Genomic DNA, 24,180 nt, shown 5'->3' with positions numbered 1-24,180 from the left:
TGGAGAATTGTTGAAATATTATAATTTAATCTTAATTTTTATTATAAGGAACTATCTTGATGTGAATAACCCACAGCATTATTTAGAAAGTAGTTTACATAAAATATATGTACATATACATACATACATATGAACAGGTACCTATATTAGAATTGATTAGTTCTAAAATCAGAGATATGGCAGGTAACTGGATCAACAGATTAGGCCTTAAGAGGCATAATGAAATCATTTAAGGAAAAAATGAACCCAAAACATATTTGAATTTGCAGAAAAAGATATTTCTGCGCAAGACAATAAATATAATTGCAGAACATCATACCTTTGACGTGGCCTGCTTTAGTTTTGCCTGTTCTACTAAAAGTTTATAGGATGATCCTTTGTTGCTTTGTATTTTTTCTTTTTCCATCTGTTCCACCAAAGCCTTCTGTTTTGCTTTTAATAAGTTAAGTTGCTAAAAGAAAATGTTAACAGTATATATAAAAATGTATAATAAGATGCAAAATAGATATGCACTTTCATAGGATGGTCAAGTTAAAGTTTTTTAACTTTTAGTTTTTATATTTATAAAACTTTAACAGGCTGTCAACAGATCTGAATTATAAAGCCAGTTTCAGTAACAGTTTTAAGGGTGCAGAAACTGGTGAGGCTTCAAACATTGTATAGGAGCAGATATTTGCTGTGTGTTTGTACTCACTGTCAAGTTTTCCAAATAGTTTATAATGAGCAAGTTAATTAGAAAAGTGGTTTCTCACATTATTCTCTCCAAAGTTTCACACTTGTGTGAACTCTTCTTCTACTAAGATGGTGGAAATCTCTTATTCCACCCTGCAGGGCACGCATAGGATTTCCTTAGGACCCTTGTCTGCAATTATTATATTGTCAGTATCAGCCACACTTTCAGTTAGGTTCATGGTTGCTGTGGGAAAGTCAGGCAACTGGAAGTTCCTTTAACTTGCTTCAGTGCACTCCAGCTATATGCTACCTAACTTATAAAATATTGCTCTGAACATAAAACATGAATTGCATCTCAAAATCATAATATCCTAATATAATTTAGAAAAAGAAAATCATTAATATGAGCTAGAGGTTACCTGTTTATGATGAACAAGTTGTTTCCTGATCTTTCTGGAATATAACCTATCTAAGCTACTGTTGCCTTTTGAAGATCTATTGAGGCTCTGTGTATGTAAATTATTGTTAATGAAACTCCACTGATTGCCTGAAAAGCAAAACAAAATAATATTTCAAATTTGGTAGTCAATGTTTTACTTGGACATACAAACAAAAAATCAGTACGCATATCTTGAAAAAAGAAAAAAAAATCTGTTTTGTTAGTTTGTTTAAGGATACAGCATTAACTGAATTATTGTTTGGATGCTAGGGAAATAATTGATTTAGCTTTATTGAAAGGACCAGAAACGGTATTTAGAAATAGGTAGCTTTCAATCTTCAAAACGGGGATTTTTTAAAATGAAATGTTAATTGAACCATCCAACAAGTAAGTCTTTTTAATAGGAAAGCAGAAAAGACATTGAACACTGCACAAGAAAATCAGATGAAAAAGGAAGTCCTATGCAATGAATCTGTGTATATCAGCCAATGATGAGCTTATAGGCTGAATGGCCTTGGTTCATCTTATATTATCGTGACATCTCACCAGCATTCATAGCAGCATTTTCAGAGGCAGTGTGAACTGTTTTGTAGTGTACTTCACCACAGCTACAGGGAACTGAACAGGAACTGCTTGATTACAGCTTGATGTAAAACCTTGAAATCAGCCTAAAACTGAGTGTACCTTAGAACATTCTTTTTTAACAATTAAGATCCCAAAATATTTCTCTTTGCTAAGAAGCTATTACTTTATGTACTGTATATTTTGATATTAAATTTAACTAAAAGTCTTTATCTCTTAATCAAACAATTGGAAAATTATCCAAAAATCTAAGGACCATACATCCATTAGTATAAAGCATAAGATACAACTTCAGAGGGATACTATTTTTGAAACATGTATGGGAGGGGAAGGGAGAAAACTGCAGCTAGCTTTTATGTCAACTAAAAGCCTACTAACCCTGCTCTGTTATTTAATGTGTGGTTCACACTGTTTGATGTTTTTGTTTTTTGTAACTCTGCATGAGTATTGTATTCCACTCTGGAATTCATTTTAATGAAAAGAGGGCTAACTATTCAAACAGATAGATAAACGGCAGTCAATTGTTTTCTATAATACAAAATTATAAGCAAATACAAGTGAGCAAAAGACTCTCCCAACTTTAGATTATAATATTATTTATTCAAGTGGGAGGGATTTCTATCCTGAATAATGAAGTCTTTTCCTTTCAACCCTATGCTAATCATCAACATAATGTACATAACAGTATTTCAGATCTGAAGAAAAAGAAAAAAAAGGGGGGGGGAAAGTGGACTGGACACGGGTACACTATTGGTAGCTCCTTAACTCAAATATGCATTTTTCTTGGACTGCATAGTTACTGTTTTATCCCAGAAAAAGAAGTACTTTGTTTAAGTATGTGCATATACACTTACTGTTCCTTTGTATCACCTTTTCAGCTCTGGACATCAAGTGGTGCCCATCCCTACCTTTCTCCGAATGACTTAATCCTAAAGTATTTATTATACCATTGGGAATTAATATGCTCGCAGATATGTCCCCTGGCATACAGCAAATTCTCTGACCTGTCTGATTTTTAAAGCATTTTTTAAAACAGATGGACAATTGATATATTGATAGATGGACAGAAATGAAGCTGGACTACCTGTTGGTTATTATAGATATTTATTTAATGGACATCTGCTCAACAAACATGGCGCTGAACAAATGGTACCCTGGAAATTTGTCAAATAAATACATAATTTTTCTAACATAATAACAGTACTCATTAGGCTGGGGAACAAGGATGCCCAGCATATATAACCTTTTTTTTCTTTGTTTCTACTTGCTACTGATTAGCTGATTACTTGAGCTAGCAAGTATTTCAGTGTCTGAAATTGTGATACTGATACCATCTAAAATGGAAAATTCAGATTATCTTGTTTTGGAATAACAGTGCAGGATCTTCAATTCCAGTAATACTCTAAGCCAGGGGTTTCAAACTCATTTTCATTGAGGGCCGCAGCAGCATTGCGGTTGCCCTCAGGGGGCCGGGTGGGTGGGCTTGGGTGGAGTGGGTATGGCCTGCTGGGTGGGTGTGGCCAGCTCCACATCGTTCGTGTCAAGGGTGCCTGTGGGGGCCTGGGCAGGAGTGGGATATCTGAGGGTCTCTGGGTGCGACCAGGGCAAGTGCCAAGGCATGGTTCATTGGAGGAGCCTCACTGTTTCTCTTAGGCCATGGGGGGGGGGGCTTTTGGAGCTAAGACTGAATGCCTTTCAGTATAGATGGCCACCACAAAATTGTATATTGGCTCCCAGCTGGTCTGGGCCAGGGCCAAGGCAGCAGGGGCCATTTCCTCACTGTTTCCAGGATGGCTTCATGGGCCACATGAAACCACTTTGCGGGCCGCATCTGGCCCCCGGGCCTTGTGTTTGACATGTCTTTTCTAAGCTTTCAATTAATGGTTAGTTTAGCAGTCATAGTGATTGGGTGGAATAAAAAGATTGTAAAAGGATTGGCAGAACCTGGGGGTGGGGTTAAAAGATGGATCAGCCTAGAATCCCTATATAGCTACAAGCGAAGTAAATCCAATTCCCCCCCACCCTTGAATGCCATTATTTAACCCCAAGCAGGTGCTAACCATTAGTTGAGAAGATTCCTGGCATAGGCATGATTAGCAATAAATCAGGTTAATTGGACCTTCACTTGTGGACCTGATCTTTCACACCTGACAAAGATGCAGTCACAAGTTCATAGCTCTTTTCAATAAGATTTATCCAAAATTGTAGTATTATTCTATGCAAAGATGACTGCCCTTTTTCAGAGACTGTATGCTTATTAATAAGTTTTACCATCTTAAGTAATATATACTACACCTGTCAAGAATCTTTCTCTCTCTTTTCCATTCAAAGGCTTCTTAGATGTAGCTGCTTCATCTTCCACTGTTGCCACATAGTCTAAGAGTCTAGATACCAACATTACAACCCAGCTAATCATAGGAATGTCCAGAACGCCTTCAAAATAAGAGAATTTGTTTGTAATTACTAAGACAACATATAACAGATTTTTTTCCAGAATCTCAAAATATTTTACATATCTGTTTCTCCTGTTCTCACATAAACGAGCAGAAAAAAAGAATGCTTAAATTTTGATAATCATGTGAAGAAATTGTTTGTTCAACTACTTGGGAATAAATTTTAATACCTAAAATGAATACTTTGAAATTAGATTCAGTCAAATTAGTGTGCAATCGGTGTCTTTGAATTTTTCAGTTCAATTTTTTTTTCTAAGCCTCCATGATAGGGCTCTTGTGCCTGGACTTGCACCCCTCATAGCAGACAATCAATAGATGGAATTAAGGTTTTCTGTTATCTCTCTGTTTCCAACTAATCATGATCTAGATTACATTTTACAATCCTGCAAAAAAAAAACCAATTACACTAACAGAGCTAGACTGACTTTTTTTTAAAAAAAATCTAACATTATTTTAGAAACATTTGGTACCTTCTGAGCATCTGTGGAGAGGTAATTGAGGCTGAAGAGGAGACAAGAGATTATCCAAGAGATTCAACAAACTTTCTAAGACACCAGTGTTGCTGAGTGATCTTTGACCAATGCAAGAAAGCAACATGAAGACCCTAAATATAAAAAGTAAGTGATTTAAAATATTCCTGGCTGCTTTAATAAGTAGTAATACTTCACAAGAGAGAGAGAGAGAAAGCTGATCCTAGGAAATCAAACATTTATTTCTCTTTTGTTCTTCAGGCATAAGGAACTAAAGCAAATTGATAGTATTAAATATAAAGATTACACATTTTTTGCAGTTCCATTATAGACTATGTACCTCAATATGCAGATCCCTACTATGAAATTTAACACATTTCAACAACTTACAGACTTAATCATGATGATGATGGTCTTCATTTATTACAACTGCAAATTATTACAATTATTTTAAAGCTTTTCCCATCTTGCCTATCTTTCTACATTTCAATAATAAACAGACTGAATGCTGCTTGATGATATGTTAAAAATAATGTGAAAAGTACCTGTCTTGTGGAAAAATAAGAAGTTGCTCTGAATTATACAATTCCTGCAGGACATTTGAGAGAAACTGTCCCCACCATCTTTCACCTCCACATAGCTGAACGAGTAAAAGACCTGTGTGCAGACGTATTTTGGGAGTCCCACTAATACACAAGTGCTTGAATAATTCTTCACAGGCTTGAGCGTTAAATGTACTTTGTAAAACCACAGGAACAGAGTGCCCTTAGAAAAAGGAATGAAGTATGTTAGGTTGCAAAAAGCATTGATTGTGAATCTAGAAGTGAATGCAGATTACACAGGTTTGTTCAAGATGTATCTTAGCAGTGACAATATGCTAGCTGTCTCACAGGTTTCTGCTCAACTAATTAATTAATTTCTATACGGCTCATCTCACTAATACAGCAACTTTGAGTGGTTTACAATGTAATAAAAAGTTAAATATGCCATTCATCATTTAATTTAACAGATTTAGAAACCTTTCATCTTCTATTTTCATGAAAAGAAAGGCAAACCGCTAAAAAAACAACACATGGATACTTCTAAAAAACACAGAAGCTGGTTTTACACATCAAGATATAAATCTCTATCTCTATCTATCTCACACACACACCACAAACAAAACATTCCCTTTCCTAAGTCTGTAGACTAGATCTTCCTCAACTCACTAAAATTCACCAGTGAACATTTCTTCCCAGTTCCTGAAAAAAGACAATTTAGGTATCACCTGAAAGTATTTGGGCTGACATGAAAATCAAACTGAATGATGCATTCACATGAAAGGAAATACCGTAAATGCCGGCGTATAAGGCGACTTCCGCGAGCGCTGAAATCGGCGCCAAAGACGGGGGTTGTCTTATACGCTGAGTCGTCTTATACGCCGGAAATACTGGTAGTTTCCAGCGTATAAGACGACGTTGCAGGAATGCGGCCCGGCTATAAAGACGGGGGTCGTCTTATACGCCGGCTCGCCTTGTACGCCGGCATTTACGTTACGCTTGTTGTTTTTTATCTTTATGTGGTCCTTTAAATTTTTTATTTTTTTATATTTTAATTAATTCTGCATTATTGCAAAATCTCTGGAAGTCTCTTGACTGTCTTATCAAGAGAAGACAAGAACTGTGTGAATAAAATTTAGGCCATTTCCCAGTTAAAGATGCTACACCATCAAATCTCTCTTATTTATATATTATAAGTTGGAAGGTACTCCAAATATCATGATGCTATTAAAAATAATGGCAGTTTGAAATATTTGGTTGCAACAGATCAGTTCTTAATGCAATCCACTATTTTTGTTTTAAGTAGTTCATAAAACTATCTTCTCTATGAAATGACTATTATCTATTATTAACTCTACAGGTAGTCCTTGATTTACAACCACTTGCAGCACCCTCATGACCACGTGATCAAAATTTGGACATTGGCAACTGACTCATGTTTATGACAGTTGCAGTGTTCTGTGGTCATGTGAACACCTTCTGCAACCTTCTGACAAGCAAAGTCAATGGGGAAGCCACTTAACTGTATTACTAACTTAACTGCAGTGATTCACTTAGCAACTATGGCAAGAAAAGTTGTAAAATGTAAAAGGGCAAAACTCAACAACTGTCTTGCTTAGCAATGGAAAGGTTGGGTTCAATTCTGGTTGTAAGTTGAGGACTACCTGTATAAAGAATTGCAGCTGTGGAATATCTGTTAAAATATACAACAGGAGTGTCAAACTGCCAGCCCACGGGCTGGATGCATCATGCCAAAACCACACCCACCCCATTGCCAGCAATGGAGAAAAAGTTGCGATACATGCGAGTTTGACACCCCTAATATACAATGAATGTTAGTTTCAAAGACAGAAGTGACCCAATATTACCCTATCTTTATAATCACTAGCTAAGCCTTGCTGCAGCCCAAAGAACTAATCATAATCAGTTATCTCTCTTGGATTTCTTCCTTTTATTTCACTCTAATTTTAGTACAACTGCCTGTGATACCTATCTTTACCTCTATATTTTGTGGTAGATCAAGAACCATAACTTAGGCAGGGAGGAGGGATCAGAACACTGAAAATAACTAGGCTGACCAGAGCCAGCCTACTCTGAGATATACATTTTGTGGATATGCAAAATAGTGGATGCGAATTCTGAATTCTTCAGATAAAACAATTCTCCAGTTCCTGTGAATGTAGAAAATTAAGAGACACAGTTGCTGAAGTTTCAGCTTAACCTTAATTTGATTCTCTTTATAGCCTTACTCTCTTAACCTTTGTCTCCTTCATTTAATCTGGAATATTCTACAAAGCCTCAAAATCCCCACTGACACTAACACACATATTTTTAAGCATTGACAATGAAATAGCAAAGTTTGTTATTTTATTAATAAAAATAATTGAGCTACCAACCATTGGACGAATGAAGTAAACTAAGTAAAGTATCCAACAGATATCGGATAATTGTGCGCAACTGTTCTGTGGAGGACATCTGAATTAGTTCTTTAGGATCACTCTGTTCTTTCAGAATCTTCCTGCTGGCTCCTAGAGCTACTCTGAGCCTTTGTACAGCATGATGAGCCAAATTCAGCTGAAGCTGCAGCTGAATGCAATCCTGATAAGCAGAAAATACTCGGCTGTCTTCCTCCACTGCTTTATCTGGCTTGCGTAAAAAATACTGAGCATTATTAGCACTGTTCAGTGGTGGAAGGTCAATGCTTTGCAGGAGTGTTTCAAGTCTATGGCAAGCTAAATTATACCTGTAAGTGGAGTAAGGAAAAATTGTCATAATTATACATAAATTATTAATAAAGCTCCCAGGAAACAAAAATATTTATACTTATGTACAGTTAAATAACAGTGTTTTAAACAGGGCGAATGTTTTGCTAACATTCAACAACTTGCATTAAATCACTAACTCATCAACAGAAACAAAACAACACAACAGAAACAACCGTGCATTTTACCTGCACTGTATATCTTCCTGCAGTGCAATCATCATAGCTAAATGTTGATCAATTTCTGGCTGGTTTGTAGATTCAACTTCGCCTCGCAAAGGATCGTGCATAATCTTCAGCTCACTCTCTAAAGGCAAGATGTATGTATGTCCATAGTAAAATCCTAAAGGAATTTTGGCTCTAGCATTTGTACTTCCATAGCGACCAATGACCGTAATCTGAAACAGAAGACATGCAGCCTTTCCATGTCACGTCATTCTTTGAAAACAGGAAATATATTGTAAAACTGAGCATTACCTATTATGAAGAACATTTACCATATTGAAATATATATTCATTAGAATATATATTTTTATAAAAAGAATTTTTACCTTCATGAATCTGCAAACTGGTGGCGGTATTAAATCGTGCAGAATAAGAGAATGGGTGCTAATATCTGTAGCAACAACTAGCCTTCTTCCATCAACTTCTTCACCGAGTGTCCAAATATCAATCGATAGGGAAGCCAAATCCCCACAAGTTGGAATCAATACATCTGTCAATAAGATGGGTCTACCAAAGTCTAATGTCACAAATCTCCTTGCACCTTTGAACAGAAAAAGTCTTGATGAAATACCAATACAATGATCTCAGTGTGCCTTTGCCATAAGGGTAGCCATGGTCTACAACTTAACAGAGCCCGTGTTGCTAAATATATTTAATTTTGACAAATAAATATTTACAATTTAGTTACTGCTGGCACAGTACAGATTATTCTTGAATTTATGACTGAGACATCAATAGTTTTTTCTACCCACATGCCTATATCTTTTGGTTCAGTTCAAACTATACTCAGAGAGGCCTCAAAATCAACCCTATGAATCTTAACCAGGAATGTTTTTAAAAGTAATGTAAACCTTAACCACACTCTTCCCCTTCTTTGAAGAACTACTAAGTTATTTAACATTTATTTCAAAATTGGTGGGGAAGAGGCTCACACAATTCCCTTCTCACTTTTTAACATGCATGTCCTACATTTAATGTGCAAATCTTTTCAGCTCAACCAAAAAAATACTGACTTGCACCTACAGAAACAGTTTCCGTATAACTCTAATCCGTAGTTGTATAATAAATCATAGAAACATAAGATTTATTATACAGCTCTATGGATTTTTAAACTGCTTCTGGGCTATATAACAAACTCCTGAAATTGAGAGAAATAGAAAAATCAATTTGATACGAAACACCAACTGTAATTTAAATATAAGAATCCCAAAATCACCCTTTGGGCCTTGGTCATACCTAAACAGTGGTACCTCAGTACTCCTCCTTAATTGGTTCCAGGAGGTGCAACAAGTACTAAAAAGGATGAATACCAAACAAACCATGTGACTTACCATGTGACTATTTTTTTGGCCAGGAAGGTCTTCCTATCTGTCCTTTTCCTATGTCAGTGACTTTCCCAGTATGGTTGACTGGGACCCCCTCTGTGGGTAGCCTATGCTTCCTTTTGCAGTGACCTTCCCAGCATGGCTGACTTCCTGTTGGCCCTCTGCAGCTATCCCACTTCCTTTTGCAGCATGTCCAGTACTAAATAACTGATGAGTACTGGGGACAACATTTTCATGTCAAAATACGTCGGGTACCAAATTTGACCAGTTTTGAAACAGTCGAGTACCAAGGTACCACTGTATCAGCTTTGGAACCTAGTTATTATATTAGCTATTCAAATCAAATTAACCGAGAAAGAATTAACCTACAGACTACTATTTTACCTGAATGCATTCGCTCTATAATGATAGACTGATGAGGAGGTGGCTGAAGAAAATGTGAAGCATGAGATATTGCAAGAGCAAGTCCAGTTCCAAGTGGATTCTGAAAGAAGAAAAACTGATCAATATATAAATCTATTGTATTTGGTATTAGTCACTTGCTACTGCACATGCAAAAGTAAAAAGAGCAGACTGAAAGCTCAAGGTTGAAAAACTGATCACTCATATTGTATACGGATTAGATTTTTAAGCCTACCTATGGAAAAGTTCAAAGCATTAACAAGCTATTTGCGCTAGCTTCCTTATATGGAATGTAGGTTTAATAGATTTGGGGCTGTTATATAAGAGGTTTTAACAAAACTCCCTGTCAAAATATACTCTCAACACTTAGATAAAAGGCAAACTACCACGCAGTCAAAATAGTTCCTGTTATTAATGATAGTTAGATTGCAATTTTATGAAAGCTCTTTTTTTCTTCTTTTTTTTAGTTACCGTTTTGGACTTGTTTGCATTTTTGTTGTGTGCAGAAAGGTTAACTGGAGGAGGATCAATGACTGAACCCGGAAAAAGCTGTGCAAGTTCTGCATTGATAACAGCAGAAACTGCCTCATTGGGTGGCGTAAGAGGCGGAGTCATGAACAGGGGGGTTGTTTTAGGAGTGGGTGGGATGACATCCGACGGATGAATGAAGAACCCTGGGGCTGCTACTGAGTTGGAAGGCACAGAGTTGTGAACAGGACCAACTGCTGATGCTGCGGCAGCAGCTGCTGCTGTTGTCTGATGTAGTTTTGCTTCCAGCTTTGCTTTCTGCAGGGAAAATAAAAGCAGCATATGTACTGTAGGCTGCTGCTGCCTGTGAAGGCAGTAGCAATAAAAGCATTAGCAATAAGCAGCATGAACAAAACAAACATAAAAGCAAATAGCTTCAGCTTTCATTTAACACACCAAAGGTTGTTACCAAAAGAATGCAAAAGGTAGCACAAAAAAGTGAACAACGGTGCAAGAAATGAAAGTAGAACACTTCAAAACTCACCTAATTTTGTTTATTGAACTTGTCTCTTAGAAATAACCTGTTGCATAAACCATGCAAGCTGAAGTTGTCCAGTGCAGCCCAATTGTCTTAAATATATTTAGTACAACTTACATTCAACAGAATTTTATATCTAAGAATGCGTGAGACTGAAAGCTTAAATCTAAATCTAATCAAAGTCATCAGTTCACACATTTGTAAACATCTAAGAATCCCATTATGTTCAGTGGGACAAGAGATGTACATCCTTCCACTGTGAATACAACCTGAAATTCTTATACCATGTGCCCCTGATTGTGATGGTTCTTTCATATTAAAAAAAGGTTTAAAAAACAAATTTGCATAGTTCAGGGAAGTTATCTTAATGGACTGCTCGGTGTAGTCACGTGCATTACTCCAAAAAGTTATTAAATACACAAGTATGTCATTGTACCATATGATCTAAGTCAATACAGATATCATAAAATTAATGTAAATTCAAATGCTTCATCCAGGTTGCTTCAGATGGAAAGGATTTTCTGAAGATGTTAAGACTGAAATTTGCTAACAGAAGATCTCTTGAGTTTTGAGCTTGACAAGAACGGATTAGAATGGTTAAGATGGACTGCAGTTAAACATGCACTTTAGAAGGAACAGAAAAAAACCGTGCATCCCTTCCTGAGTGCAATGAAAAGAAGTTTCTGTTTCTAAGGCTCTTCATCAAACAGCAACCTATTTGATTCTGTTGGAAAGAAATCCAACTACATTTTTCATCTTTTCACATTTTGTTCTTAATCTAAAATAAAGATCTTTGAAAAATGGAACACAAACGTATCCAAGAAAGATTTTTTCTGCACCAAATAAAGCCCTTGTGCACTTTCAAAGTCAGAATGTTTGTTACATGTTCCTACAGATGCATTTTGGATAGTTATGCCTGATTTGTTTTTCCTTCCTCTCTCTCTCTCACAAATAAGAGAGACGTTCTGCAATTAAGGGAATTATTCTCTCAGCTTTTGAAGTTTAGAGACATCATGAAAGAGATGGCCTCCAACCTGTTGCTGAAGCTTCAAAAGCTGCTGCTGTTTCTCTTGAAGCACCTGGAGCTGCTGCTCGGCTGAGGCCATTGCATGAGAGAGAGACTGCAAAGCTACCTGGGCTGCTGAACTCAGGGCTGTCGAGGCTTCCCCTACTGTCCCAGATGAGAGGCCTCCAACTGCTGGGGTAACCCCAAAGGTACTCACTGGCATGAAACAAAGAAACAACAACAAAAAAAAGCCATGTATGAAGAAAAGCAAGACACAGAATATTATCCTGAAAACAACACAGTTTGGGTAACGACCAAGAAAATCAATCTTAAAAGAAAAAAGTCGCAAATGGTCTAATTTTTAATGGAACTTTGATTCAACATTCGCTGTGTAAATAGGGAAATCAAAATACTGATTTCCAAGGCAGGCAGACTTTTCTCATCGTTAAATTAAATTATTAAATTAAATTACAATGTGATTAATTACAATGTGTCAATATCCTTCATTTAACAATTAATAGTTCAAATTCATCATAGCTTTCTTATTGGAAAGATTACATTGGACTATTAATACAGTTTGGCTTACATAGAAAAAAGTAATAAATATATATATACCGGTAAACGTACTTGCATCGTCCCTTTCTATTCTTGTTCCATCACTGGTTGAAACACAAGTAAAGTGTAGAGGTTCAACTTCTAAAAGTCCAGTGAGGGAAGTAAAACTGCCTTCAGCTGCTGTACAATTACTGATTTTTCCATTCCCTGAATTGGGAGAAAATAATATATTTGGTTCACTTGTATTATAACTAGAAATAAAGTTTTAATTTTTATTGCTATCATGTATATAAAATGAGGGGAGAGAGAAGAAAAGATAAATGACTAAGTACCCAATCCAGACCAAAAAACCCCCTATATATGTAATTAACACATATAGGAGAAACATATAACTTGTACATCTCAAGCCTCACTTCTTCTATATTTTAGTACAACTCATATGGCATGAAAACACAAAGAAACTACACCAGAAAGTAGTACCATAGAAAAATTAGCAACTCCTACTCTCCTTTTAAGAGTTAAAATGGCTTCCACACAAAATTGGACGCTTTAGATTCAAAATTTTAAAACAATTTAATATACCGGTTTGTATGATTGGTCAAAACCAAATTTATCAGTGATTTGTTTTCAAAGAATGAACTGAGATTTAGCTCAAGCTTTCTCTCATAATGGAGGGGAAAGAATCATCTCCAATTTTCTTGTAGTCCTAACCTCTTTTATTCTGTTTTTAAGAGTGATCCAAACAGGGAGTAGGTTTATTTCATGATAAAACTCAACGTTCTGTCAGAATGTTCCATTGGAATCAAACTCAAAGCAACTGGAATCTTTTGCTCTGATATAAAAAACAAAATTTGTTTTCCTTGGGAAATTCCAAATATTAATTTTAAAATTGCTTCCTCTAATCAGAACATTCAGAACAATGCCACTAAAAACAGATTGATGGTTTGTTCTGATCTCAGAATATTCAAAATTATCATATTGAGATAAAAAAATTATACATATTCCTAGGGAAACTCAAAATTGCCTTGCCTTGATTCTCTTGGGTATAAGATGAGAGACAAAGGAACTCTGTCAAGTTTTGAAGATTTGGTTATTATATCCTGCATTAATAGAGTTGCAGATGTCCCTACAAATCTGTATCCTGCCCTGACCTATCTCAAAGAGCTGACCTAATCTGAAGAAACAACCATTTTCTTGTGGCAATGTAACTCTGTTGAACACAAAATAAGTTCAGTCTATTTTGAAGAGGTTGATTTTCTTCAATGACAAATTGCAACATGAAAATTATATAAAGTTGTTGCCAAAAGCAAACAATAGTGACTATAAAAAAACCTTTTGACTTCACAGTTACAAGCAGATACATGGGCTTACCTGAGAGAACATCAGATAAATCAATTTCATCTGACTGAACGCCAATGCTGCTATTATATATATTCTTACAAGAAGAACCACTCATTTCCAAATCAAAGAGCACCGGATCAAAAGGTGAACTATATAACCCATACCTGAAAAACAATGTAATGCAGGACACTAGGTGATAAGAAATACAAATTTGATCAATGGGATAAAATCAATCGAATATATAGCATTAAGAATTTGAATGACCAATACTGTTACATGTTTTAAGAAACAAGAAATTGACATTTCCATGAAGTATATTCAGTAAAGTTATTTAAAAACAATGCGAAAATAAAACAACATGCCTAATATTATTTCAAACACAAAGGATAAGTACTAAAATGTATGTTTAAAAAGTTCACAAGGGATTCAAAATGCAGCAGTTACAGGTATTTCTTGGTACATGTAATATATTTAACCTCGGCATCGGCTTCAGGTGGCAAACAGAAGAGCTTTGGTCTTTTTCTCCAGGAGGCCCTTTGAAATTGCCCCCCCCTCGCTTTTCTGCCTTAAAATCCAGAGCAGACACTCAGCAACCGCATCCTCAGCTGATCAGGAAGAAAATGTGTTTGCTCTGGATTTTAAGGCAGAAAAGCAAAGGGGGTGGGGAGAGACAATTTCAAAGGGCCTCCTGGAGAAAAAAAGCAAAGCTCTTCTGTTTGCCATCCGAAGCAGGTGTCGAGGCCAACCCTGCGGGAAGCAGATCCACTTCCCAAGGGCTTTGCAAGAGCCTGGCCTTCCTCGCCTAGCTACAGCTGGAGCAGTTTCCCCGGAGTTCAGCATCCTTCCATATAAAGCATCCTTTCCTTTCCTCATTTCTGCTGGGAGGAAAGTGACAGAAAAAGGGGCTGCCATTTCCAGAACGGAGAAGGGAGACGCCAGCCGATGCAAGGCAGCAAGAAAGTGCGGACCAGCAGAAGGAAGGAAGGAAGACTTAAGGACATCTGGGGAGGCAAAGGAAGATACCGTAAGCTGTCTTTCTCCCTTTTTCTCTTTCTTGTTTGGGAAGAAGGCAGCCACATGGAGCGCTGCTTTGTGCAAGCAGGTGCGCAGTGGCGGCGACGGAGGACTGGCAGAGGGATACCAGGGCTGGCAGAGGGAGCTGGCAGGGGAGGCTTGTACCCCCCCCCGGTCACGGCACAAGAGAACTGGCGGAAGGAGTTGGCCACTGCCGCCGAGCAGTTGATCTGTGGGGCGAAGCAGGGGTGGCAGGGGTAGTGGGGATTGAAGAAAGCCCCTCCAGCGGCAGATGCGGCTGTTGTGCATCGGTGCCAGAGCCTTTCGCCATAACTCCCCCTGGCTCCGAAACGGTGGAGGGGACTTGGTAAGGTCCATCCTCCATAGCATGGCAGTCCAGCTTGGGAGGGGAGTGAAATGAAAGAGGTGGGCAGCCAGCCAGTTCATTGAACCAATGGGGGGAGGTCACTGAGCAGGGAGTGGCCTGGGTGTGGGGGCCCTGAAGTAAGCAGGTGTGGGGCGCATGGAGCAGCTCCCCCCTGCTCTAATTTGGTTTTTATGTGTGCGCCTCTTAAAGGGTTCTGTGATTTCAGAGAGAACTGGTGGTTAAATTATTTGAATCACGCCACTGGCTTTGGGGTATAAGCAAAGATGCTGGTTGTCATTAATAAAGCCTATAGTACAAGATCGGGTATTTGCAGGCTTGCCTCTTCCAATTATCTCTGCCTGTCCTGTAAGGATCTGACAGGGCACACGTACTTCAGCTACTGTCTACTAAGCAATGTCATACCCATGAGATATGTCTTCCACGTCATTGCACTGCTTTTTGAAACAGAATTCCCTTCCAAGGCCCTTATTGCCTGAGACCTATCCTTTAAGAAAACCTTAAATAGCTGGCTTATAACACAGGCATTTTGCTAGGACATTATTTTATTTACTTATCAAATTTAGAGACTGCCCATCTCACTTTAATTATGTGATGATGTCACTTCTAACAATTCTACTTAATTGTTGTGTCATTCCCCTCTCCTCCATAGCTGTTTTATTATCATTCTTAACTGACTGATATTATTCCATTTTAATCTTTTGTAAGCACCTAGTGTCACTGATGACAATAATCTTAGCAACTGAATGAATGAATAAAAAGTGATGCAGTTTTTCCCTTGTTACCTTGTTTGAAGTAGTGCTTCCATGGGTGTTAATCGGTCCTGTAATTGTCTAGAGACTGCAGTTAACAGGGAAGCACACGTAGTACTACAGCCAGCTAAATCTTCATCCTTTACATAATTCAGCAAAACAAAATACCAATACACAGAACCTAAAAGGAACACATATACATGTTCAGCCTTAGGTAAATACAAAAGCAATCTTTAACTATACAGACACCTACAAAACCCATTCAATAAAATATTTTGTTAATCAATTTTAACAGATTGTGGTAAGTCTGCATTGATACCTGTTCAGGCAATATTCCTAGGTTATACTACTCTGAGTGTAACATTAACATACATGCAGAGTAGAATTGACTAATAAGTAAAATTCAAGATTAGTACTAAAACAGAAAAGAACATCAAACAAAGAAAAACAGGTAGAAAGTATCAAAAGAAATAAAATCTGATTCCCAAAACAAAAACCTTAAACTTACCTCCAGTTGCAGCTGCAGGTAAATAAGATATATTGCCAAGCAAAGCCTTCAGAAGGACTGAGCTAAATCCTTGTTGACTTGGTTCAAATTTCCCATTACTACAAAAATATACAATCAATTTTATTTTAATATTTTATTTTGTTCATCAGCAAACATTATTCAGAATTTTTTTTACATCCGTATGTATCTCAGCACAGATAAGGCTTAATCAATGTGCAATCCAATCTCCATCTATCTGGGAATATTAAATTTTATGGAAAGGGCTCCCACATAGACACAGGACTGAGCTACAAAGTGTTAATTTGCTCTATAAAAGATCATCTATGTTAACATATTTTATATTGTGTTAGCTAGAATAGTCAAGTAAAAGAAAACTTTAAGCTGAAAAAAAAAGTAACATCATTACCTTATGCAAAGAGCTAGAAACCGTGCACATTTATGTGCTATGCTTCGCCCAGCTTCAAAGAAGCATACTCGAATTATGTGGAAAAGACACATCCTTGTTTTCGACAACAAGCTCTCATTTGTTTCTCTTGAGCTAAAACATTAAAAACAAAAGCAGACTTTACAACTCAATCATTACTTTTGAGTACACTTCTAACAAAGATAAGAAATTTGTTAAGGAGCTCTCCCCCACCCCACCCTTTTTTTTTTTTACCTCCCTGGTCCATTGGATTGAACTCCTGCTAGCCAACATAAGATATCTAATACAAGACTTTGAGCATGTTCTGTCACAACTCCATCTTCTGCCTTTTTGCAAAGGCTGTTAAGAAGTCTTTCATGAAATTCCGAAAACTGTAACATGGCGCACCTCTGAACTCTAGAAAAGAAATGATATATAATAACAAAGAAGGAAGTTAATCAGTGAACAGGTAGTAAACTATTATTGCTTTTCATTATAGCAGTGCTAAGGCTTTTCAAGAAGGAAGAATAGAAGCTTATGGTTTCTCTCTACCGTGGCTTTAAAAAGTCCTGAAACTGCTTTTTATCTCTTAGGTTTGAAATTCAAATCTTGTCTTTTTATAGAAATCCATGATATTTAAATAACCCGCTAAAACCACTCTTGATCAGATACAGGTAATCTCGACTTCCAGCCATTTGTTCAGCAATTGTAATTATGATGGCGCTGGATAAATGGACTTACGATCCATGCTCAAGATTACAAGAGTACAGAGAAGAGCAACAAAGATGATTAGGGGACTGGAGGCTAAAACATATAAGGAACGGTTGCTAGAATTGGGTATGTCTAGTTTAACGAAGAGAAAGACAAGGGGGGACATGATAGCAGTATTCCAATATCTCAGGGGCTGCCATAAAGAAGAGGGAATCAAGCTATTTTCCAAAGCACCTGAAGGCAGGACAAGAAGCAACGGGTGGAAACTAATCAAGGAGAGAAGCAACCTAGAACTAAGGAGAAACTTCCTGACAGTGAGAACAATTAATCAGTGGAACAGCCTGCCTCCAGAAGCAGAAAATGCTCCAACACTGGAAGTTTTTAAGAAGAGACTGGACAGCCATTTGTCCGAAATGGTGTAGGATTTCCTGCCTGAGCAGGGGGTTGGACTAGATGACCTCCAAGGTCCCTTCCAACTTTACTACTATTATTACAGCTGTTGCAATGTCATTGGCAGCCCACCTGCCCTTATGACTGCTGCAAATCTGCCCCTAGATAGGTGAGGAGAGTTGCTACGCTCAGCCGTCGTAAACACTGCCAGGCTGGGTGGGGCAGCTGAGACTTCCAGGAGCAGCTGTGGTTTTGCACCAAACTGCATCTCTCTCTCTCTCTCTCTCTCTCTCTCTCTCTCTCTCTCTCTCTCTCTCTCTCACACACACACACACACACACACACACACACACTCCAGATCACCTCACTTACTGACCTATGATTCTTGGAGTGCTAGGACTGCAGTTGTTAAGCAACGCAGTGACATGATTGCTTAGTAACTGAAATTCTGATCCCAACTGTGGTCATACGTTGAGGACTACCAATAACCTGAAGATGATTATGGCCATAAAGTTTGTCATTTAGCTCAACGGGCAAAAGAAGCTAGGGCAGAAAATCTTAAAAGTGTGTTCTTTCTATTACTATTTTACAAATGCTTAGTTTTCTGAAGGTTCTTTTTTCATCAAACTGTTCTACTATATACGTAGTCCTCGACTTATGACCTTTCCTTTAGTAACTGTTCGAAGTTACAATGGCACTGAAAAAAAAAGGACTTATCACCAGTTTTTACACTTACAGCCATTGCAAGCATCCCCATGGTTATGTGATCAAAATTCAGGCACTTGACAACTGGCATGTATTTATGACTGCTGCAATGTCTCAGGTCATGTGATCACTCTCTGTAACCTTCCCAGCTGGCTTCCAACAAGCAAAGTCAATGGGGGAAGCCAGATTCATTTAACGACCGGATGATTCACTTCACGACTGCAGTGATTTGCTTAACTGTGGCAAAAAATATCCCAAAATGGGGAACAATTCACTTAACTGTCTTGCTTAGCAATGGAAATTTTGGGCTCCGTTTTGGTTATAAGTCGAGGACCACCCGTAGAGCAAGCCAATTTAGTAATTAAGATGCTGGACTAGAGGCAGGACATTCTGATTTTAAGTTCTGCCTTAAGCATAAAAGCCACCTGGGTGACTCCGAGATAGTCACTCTGTCTCAGCTGCAGAAAAAAAGTGCCAGCCAACAACTTTTAAAAATGTTATCTATAAAACTGTATGTATGGTTGTCACACTTCAAATCTGACTTGAGGGGGAAAAAGTTTTGTTCTAATAAAGATTTGCCATATGATTTTTAATGATTTTAATTAAATCTAAAGTAAACTCAAGTTAAAAATTAAAGCTTTATTTTTATATTCAATACAGTTGGCCCTTCTTATTATGTATTATTGTTTGAGATATAATGTATTTCATAATAACAATAACAGTGCATTAACCTACATTCTTTTTGAATGTATTGTTTAAAAATATATTTATGAAACATATTCACTGATAAGCAACTAACCTTTCCTTTGAAACAGATGTTTTTTTAAATCTTCTAATCGTTACGGAGACCTCTTGCAGCAAATCGCATCCTCGTAGGTTGTCAGATTTCCGTGAGGAAGTACTGGTTTCTGCTTTATTAGAAGATTTCTCCTGTTTTTAAAAAACAACTCATGTATTTGAAAAGTTATAGTCTCCATGATATACAAGTATTTTTCGTTTTACCAGATTATGAAATTTACTTAAATTATTATCAACTAATACCAAAATGGCAAAACTACACAGAAGAACTATACAAGAATGAGCTTAACGTCCCAGATAACCACAATGAGATGGTCACTGACCTCGAACCAGACATCCTAGAATGTGAAGTGAAATGGGCCTTAGAAAATCTGAGCAACAACAAAGCTAGTGGAGGTGACAGTATTCCAGCTGAGTTATTCAAAATCTTAAAAGACGATGCAGTAAAAGTGCTACACTCAATTTGCCAGCAAATTTGGAAAACTCAACAGTGGCCACAGGATTGGAAAAGGTCAGTTTACATTCCAATTCCAAAGAAAGGCAATGCCAAAGAATATTCAAACTATCGCACCATTGCATTCATTTCACATGCTAGTAAAGTTATGCTTAAAATCCTACAAGCTAGACTCCAGCAGTATGTGGATCGAGAACTACCAGAAGTACAGGCAGGATTTCGAAGAGGCAAGGGAACTAGAGATCAAATTGCCAACATACGCTGGATCATGGAGAAAGCTAGGGAGTTCCAGAAAAACATCTACTTCTGCTTCATTGACTATGCTAAAGCCTTTGATTGTGTGGATCACAACAAATTGTGGCAAGTTCTTAAAGAGATGGGAATACCAGACCATCTTATTTGTCTCTTGAGAAACCTATATGCGGGTCAAGAAGCAACAGTGAGAACTGGACACAGAACCACTGATTGGTTCAAAATTGGAAAAGGAGTCCGGAAAGGCTGTATACTGTCGCCCTGCCTATTGAACTTATATGCAGAGCACATCATGAGAAAGGCAGGGCTAGATGAAACAAAAGTTGGAATTAAGATTACCGGGAGAAATATCAACAACCTAAGATATGCAGATGATACCACGCTAATGGCAGAAAGTGAAGAGGAACTAAAGAGCCTCTTGATGCGGATGAAGAAGGAGAGTGCAAAAGTTGGCTTGAAACTCAACATTAAGAAAACCAAAATCATGGCATCCGGCCCTCTCAATTCCTAGCAAATAGATGGGGAAGAAATGGAGATAGTGACAGATTTTATTTTTCTGGGCTCCAAGATCACCTCAGATGGGGACTGCAGCCAAGAAATTAAAAGACGCTTGCTCCTGGGGAGGAAAGCTATGGCAAATCTAGACAGCATTCTAAAAAGCAGAGACAGCACCCTGCCAACAAAAGTGCGTATAGTCCAGGCCATGGTTTTCCCAGTTGCAATGTATGGCTGTGAAAGTTGGACCATAAGAAAGGCTGAGCGCAAAAGAATTGAGGCCTTTGAACTATGGTGCTGGAGAAGACTCCTGCGAGTCCCTTGGACTGCAAGGCGTTCAAACCGGTCAGTCCTAGAAGAGATCAACCACGACTGCTCTTTAGAAGGCCAGATCCTGAAGTTGAAACTCAAATACTTTGGCCACCTAATGAGAAGGAAGGACTCACTGAAGAAGGGCCTAATGCTGAGAAAGATTGAGGGCAATAGAAAAAGGGGACGACAGAGAATGAGATGGCTGGATGGAGTCACTGAAGCAGTAGGTGTGAACTTAAATGGACTCCAGAAGATGGTAGAGGACAGGAAGACCTGGAGGAACATTGTCCATGGGGTTGCGATGGGTCGGACACGACTTCGCAATTAACAACAACAACAACAACAAATACCAAAACACATTTTCTCACAATTTAAAAATCTTGCATTATACAAAAATTTTAAACATCAATATACAAGTTCTACTATGTTTTTCTCAATATGTAAGCATATCAGTTATTACAACGTACTTAACAAGGCAGGCATGAAGATAGAACTATCAAAAATTAAAGGAGGATAGAAAGAGAGAGAATATGCTCTTTATTTTATCAGCTACATAAAGAGAGATGACTAGAAAACAATACAATATTATCAAAAAAATATCTGTCCCATGTCCTACATGTTAGGCCTGCATATTATTTTAAAGTAGGTTCAGCAGTTAAGCATATTATCAGGAATATCAGAGTCTAAAAAATATAATGACAATATATGTATATCATGCTAACCATGTTAATGTACTGTGAACAGTGCAATAGCTCTTGCATGTGTCTCCTATCCTCTTCCTGAATAGCCAGGGAGTTTAGTTTGCAAGCTCTATATCAGGGGTGTCAAACTGCTGGCCCACGGACCGGATGTGTAACGTGGAAGCCACACCCACCCCATTGCTGACAATGGCAAAACTGGGCCGATACGTTGCGTGATATCACATGACGTCGCAAGTTTGACATGCCTGCTTTACGTTAAATTGCTGTGTGGAGGTTAGAACTGTGGTTAATTTTGATTATAGTTAATTCTATTTTGGAGTACATTCATAGGATCGGACAGTTCAGATCATGGGAAGTAGCTATTCCACTATCCCTTAGTCAGACCATGTATGGAATTCTATATCTAGTTCTGGACATAACTGTTCAAAACAAATGGTGACAAACTAAAGCAAATTCAGAAGGTTTTCAACATGATGAAGGATCTGAAATCCAAGTCTCATGTGAGGCATGATTGTAGGATTTGGGTATGTTTAGTCAATGGATTAAAAATACAGGTTCAGAATAAATATCTAGAATATCTAGAAGAATCTTCCTGACTATGTGACTGGAAATAGAACAAATCCTCCTTTGTAGAGATATTCAAATAGAGGCTGATTGGTATTTGACAACGGATCTTACCCTGAGCAAGGATTTGTATTAAATGACTTCCATGGTATTTTCCAATTCCAAGACTACTTGATTCTATGGTTTTGCTGATGGATATTTCATAAGTTTTACACACAACTGCTTTACTCCTAGTATTGTCAATCTTATATTAATTTTATATCTACGTCGTAATTACACACATGACACTTCAATCCTAACAAAATGGCCTTAGGTAACCGATTAAAGGAAAATAATTTTGACCATTCTTTTTCTATATATCATTTAAATACCTTGCCTGCTGCAACTTTTGCTAAAAGTGATGCAAGGGAATGTCCCTTGTTATTTTGAGGTTTCAGAGATGGTATCCTTAAAACAGGCCAGATTCCTCCATTGCAGATTTCTTCTGTTACTCTGTCATTCACAGCTTTCACATGGATTAAAAATGAACGGTATTTGCCACCTGCCATGCCTAGAATCAAACAGACAGACATAAGGAAAATAAATTAGTTCTTGAAAACTCATTAAATACATGCTTAAAGTAGAAACACTTCTCAGCCAACTTTTTAACAAAAAATATTCACATTTTAAATGTCAGGAATCAATTCTAAATATCAGGTCTATATCTAATCATTAAAATATTCTGGCAAAAGTATTACCTTTTACAAGCTTTGGACTTGTGAGTGTCAACATTCCAGCATGTCCTGATAAGTCAAGTCCAATAGCCAACCATACAGGTCCACACAAAATATCTTCTTTATGATCCTCTAAAAAGGGACATAGCCGAAGGCCTTTAAAAAAGTATAAAAAACTAAAATTACACTGATCATAGCAAACAACATAAATTGTTATAAACAGAATTGTCTTCAGTACTTTCACGATTGTAGTGTAGAATGTGATGCTCTGTCAAATTTCTCTTTTAAATCTATTGTTCATGAGCCTAAAGCTTTTAAAAAGTTACTTCTGTTATACTGAGTACAAAAATTATTAACACATTTGTTGTCTTCAATGCTAGGATACCAAGTGGCCTTATATTCAAATTATAATGCCTGCATGATTATTTTTTAAGATCTAGACCAGTGGTGGCGAACCTATGGCATGGTTGCCAGAGGCGGCACTCAGAGCCCTCTCTGTGGGCACATGTGCCGTTGCCCCAGCCTCGCCTCCCCCCGTGACCCCCTCCTCTCCAGCAGCCCCCCTGAAGGAGAGTCGGCCCTGAGCGTGGCCCACACGGAGCAGTACAGCCAAGGACATGGCAGCCAGGCAGCATAGACAGGACTATGCCCTCACACCCCATCGTGCACAGTTGATGCTGCAGGGTGCGGGCAGAGGGCGTGACCGCCATAAGGGCTGCTGGCCTGCCTGGGCGATCTGCGGTGGGCCTTGGAGGTGGTGAATGGCCCTGTGGGCAGGCGGGGCAGGAAATAGGGGGTGGAGCGGGGGCAGGGCAGGAGTAGAGCAGGGGCAGTTTTTGGGCACTCGGTCTCTAAAATGTTCGCCATCACTGACCTAGACATTCAGTTTATTCCAATGTTCATTAATTTATTTTAAAATTAGGATAAACTAAGATCTCCCTGGAATGTTAGCATTTAAAAGAAGTGGATGGCTTCTTCCATTCCCTTCTCTAACTACACAACAAAATTGCAGTTGTTATACCACTAAGTAACAAAAATTCTTCATGCATCAGTAAATAAGGAAATATAAAGCTACAGAACAATATGTGCAAAACCTTATTTCAAGAACTTCATTATTGTTGCACTGGTTTCTGTGATTATGTGGCAATTTATCAGGACACGCATTCCTTTCAGTGGAAAGATACCTTCAAAGAATTATAGTAACATAATGGGACAAGTCTGTCAGAAGAAATTATACTTCAAAGTTA

At 37.8% G+C, this 24,180-nt stretch overlaps 1 protein-coding gene across 11 annotated transcripts in view; it reads right to left on the bottom strand.

Moving 5' to 3' along the window:
• Positions 1 to 24,180, bottom strand: part of BIRC6 (baculoviral IAP repeat containing 6) — a 149,594-nt gene that overhangs the window by 93,863 nt on the left and 31,551 nt on the right. For 6 of the 11 annotated variants that reach the window (XM_039352325.1, XM_039352326.1, XM_039352331.1 and 3 more), the window contains exons 15-34: positions 22,958 to 23,089; positions 22,592 to 22,770; positions 19,444 to 19,574; positions 17,094 to 17,255; positions 16,842 to 16,973; positions 16,436 to 16,533; positions 15,961 to 16,108; positions 13,807 to 13,940; positions 12,496 to 12,642; positions 11,909 to 12,096; positions 10,340 to 10,654; positions 9,851 to 9,950; positions 8,468 to 8,682; positions 8,106 to 8,314; positions 7,552 to 7,898; positions 5,162 to 5,381; positions 4,617 to 4,750; positions 3,989 to 4,126; positions 1,092 to 1,219; positions 320 to 451 (exon numbers count right to left, since the gene is read on the bottom strand). In XM_039352325.1, coding sequence (XP_039208259.1) covers positions 320 to 451; positions 1,092 to 1,219; positions 3,989 to 4,126; positions 4,617 to 4,750; positions 5,162 to 5,381; positions 7,552 to 7,898; positions 8,106 to 8,314; positions 8,468 to 8,682; positions 9,851 to 9,950; positions 10,340 to 10,654; positions 11,909 to 12,096; positions 12,496 to 12,642; positions 13,807 to 13,940; positions 15,961 to 16,108; positions 16,436 to 16,533; positions 16,842 to 16,973; positions 17,094 to 17,255; positions 19,444 to 19,574; positions 22,592 to 22,770; positions 22,958 to 23,089 — 3,389 coding nt within the window. The remainder of the gene's footprint in view (positions 1 to 319; positions 452 to 1,091; positions 1,220 to 3,988; positions 4,127 to 4,616; positions 4,751 to 5,161; positions 5,382 to 7,551; positions 7,899 to 8,105; positions 8,315 to 8,467; positions 8,683 to 9,850; positions 9,951 to 10,339; positions 10,655 to 11,908; positions 12,097 to 12,495; positions 12,643 to 13,806; positions 13,941 to 15,960; positions 16,109 to 16,435; positions 16,534 to 16,841; positions 16,974 to 17,093; positions 17,256 to 19,443; positions 19,575 to 22,591; positions 22,771 to 22,957; positions 23,090 to 24,180) is intronic. The other 5 variants (XM_039352329.1, XM_039352333.1, XM_039352334.1 and 2 more) reach the window with 4 other exon arrangements.

Source organism: Crotalus tigris, unplaced genomic scaffold, assembly GCF_016545835.1.
Source record: "Crotalus tigris isolate CLP2741 ecotype Arizona unplaced genomic scaffold, ASM1654583v1 scf7180000018420.1175843, whole genome shotgun sequence".
Lineage (NCBI taxonomy): Eukaryota > Metazoa > Chordata > Lepidosauria > Squamata > Viperidae > Crotalus > Crotalus tigris.
Note: the sequence above shows the minus strand (reverse complement) of the source record. Positions and strands in the feature narration are given on the sequence as shown.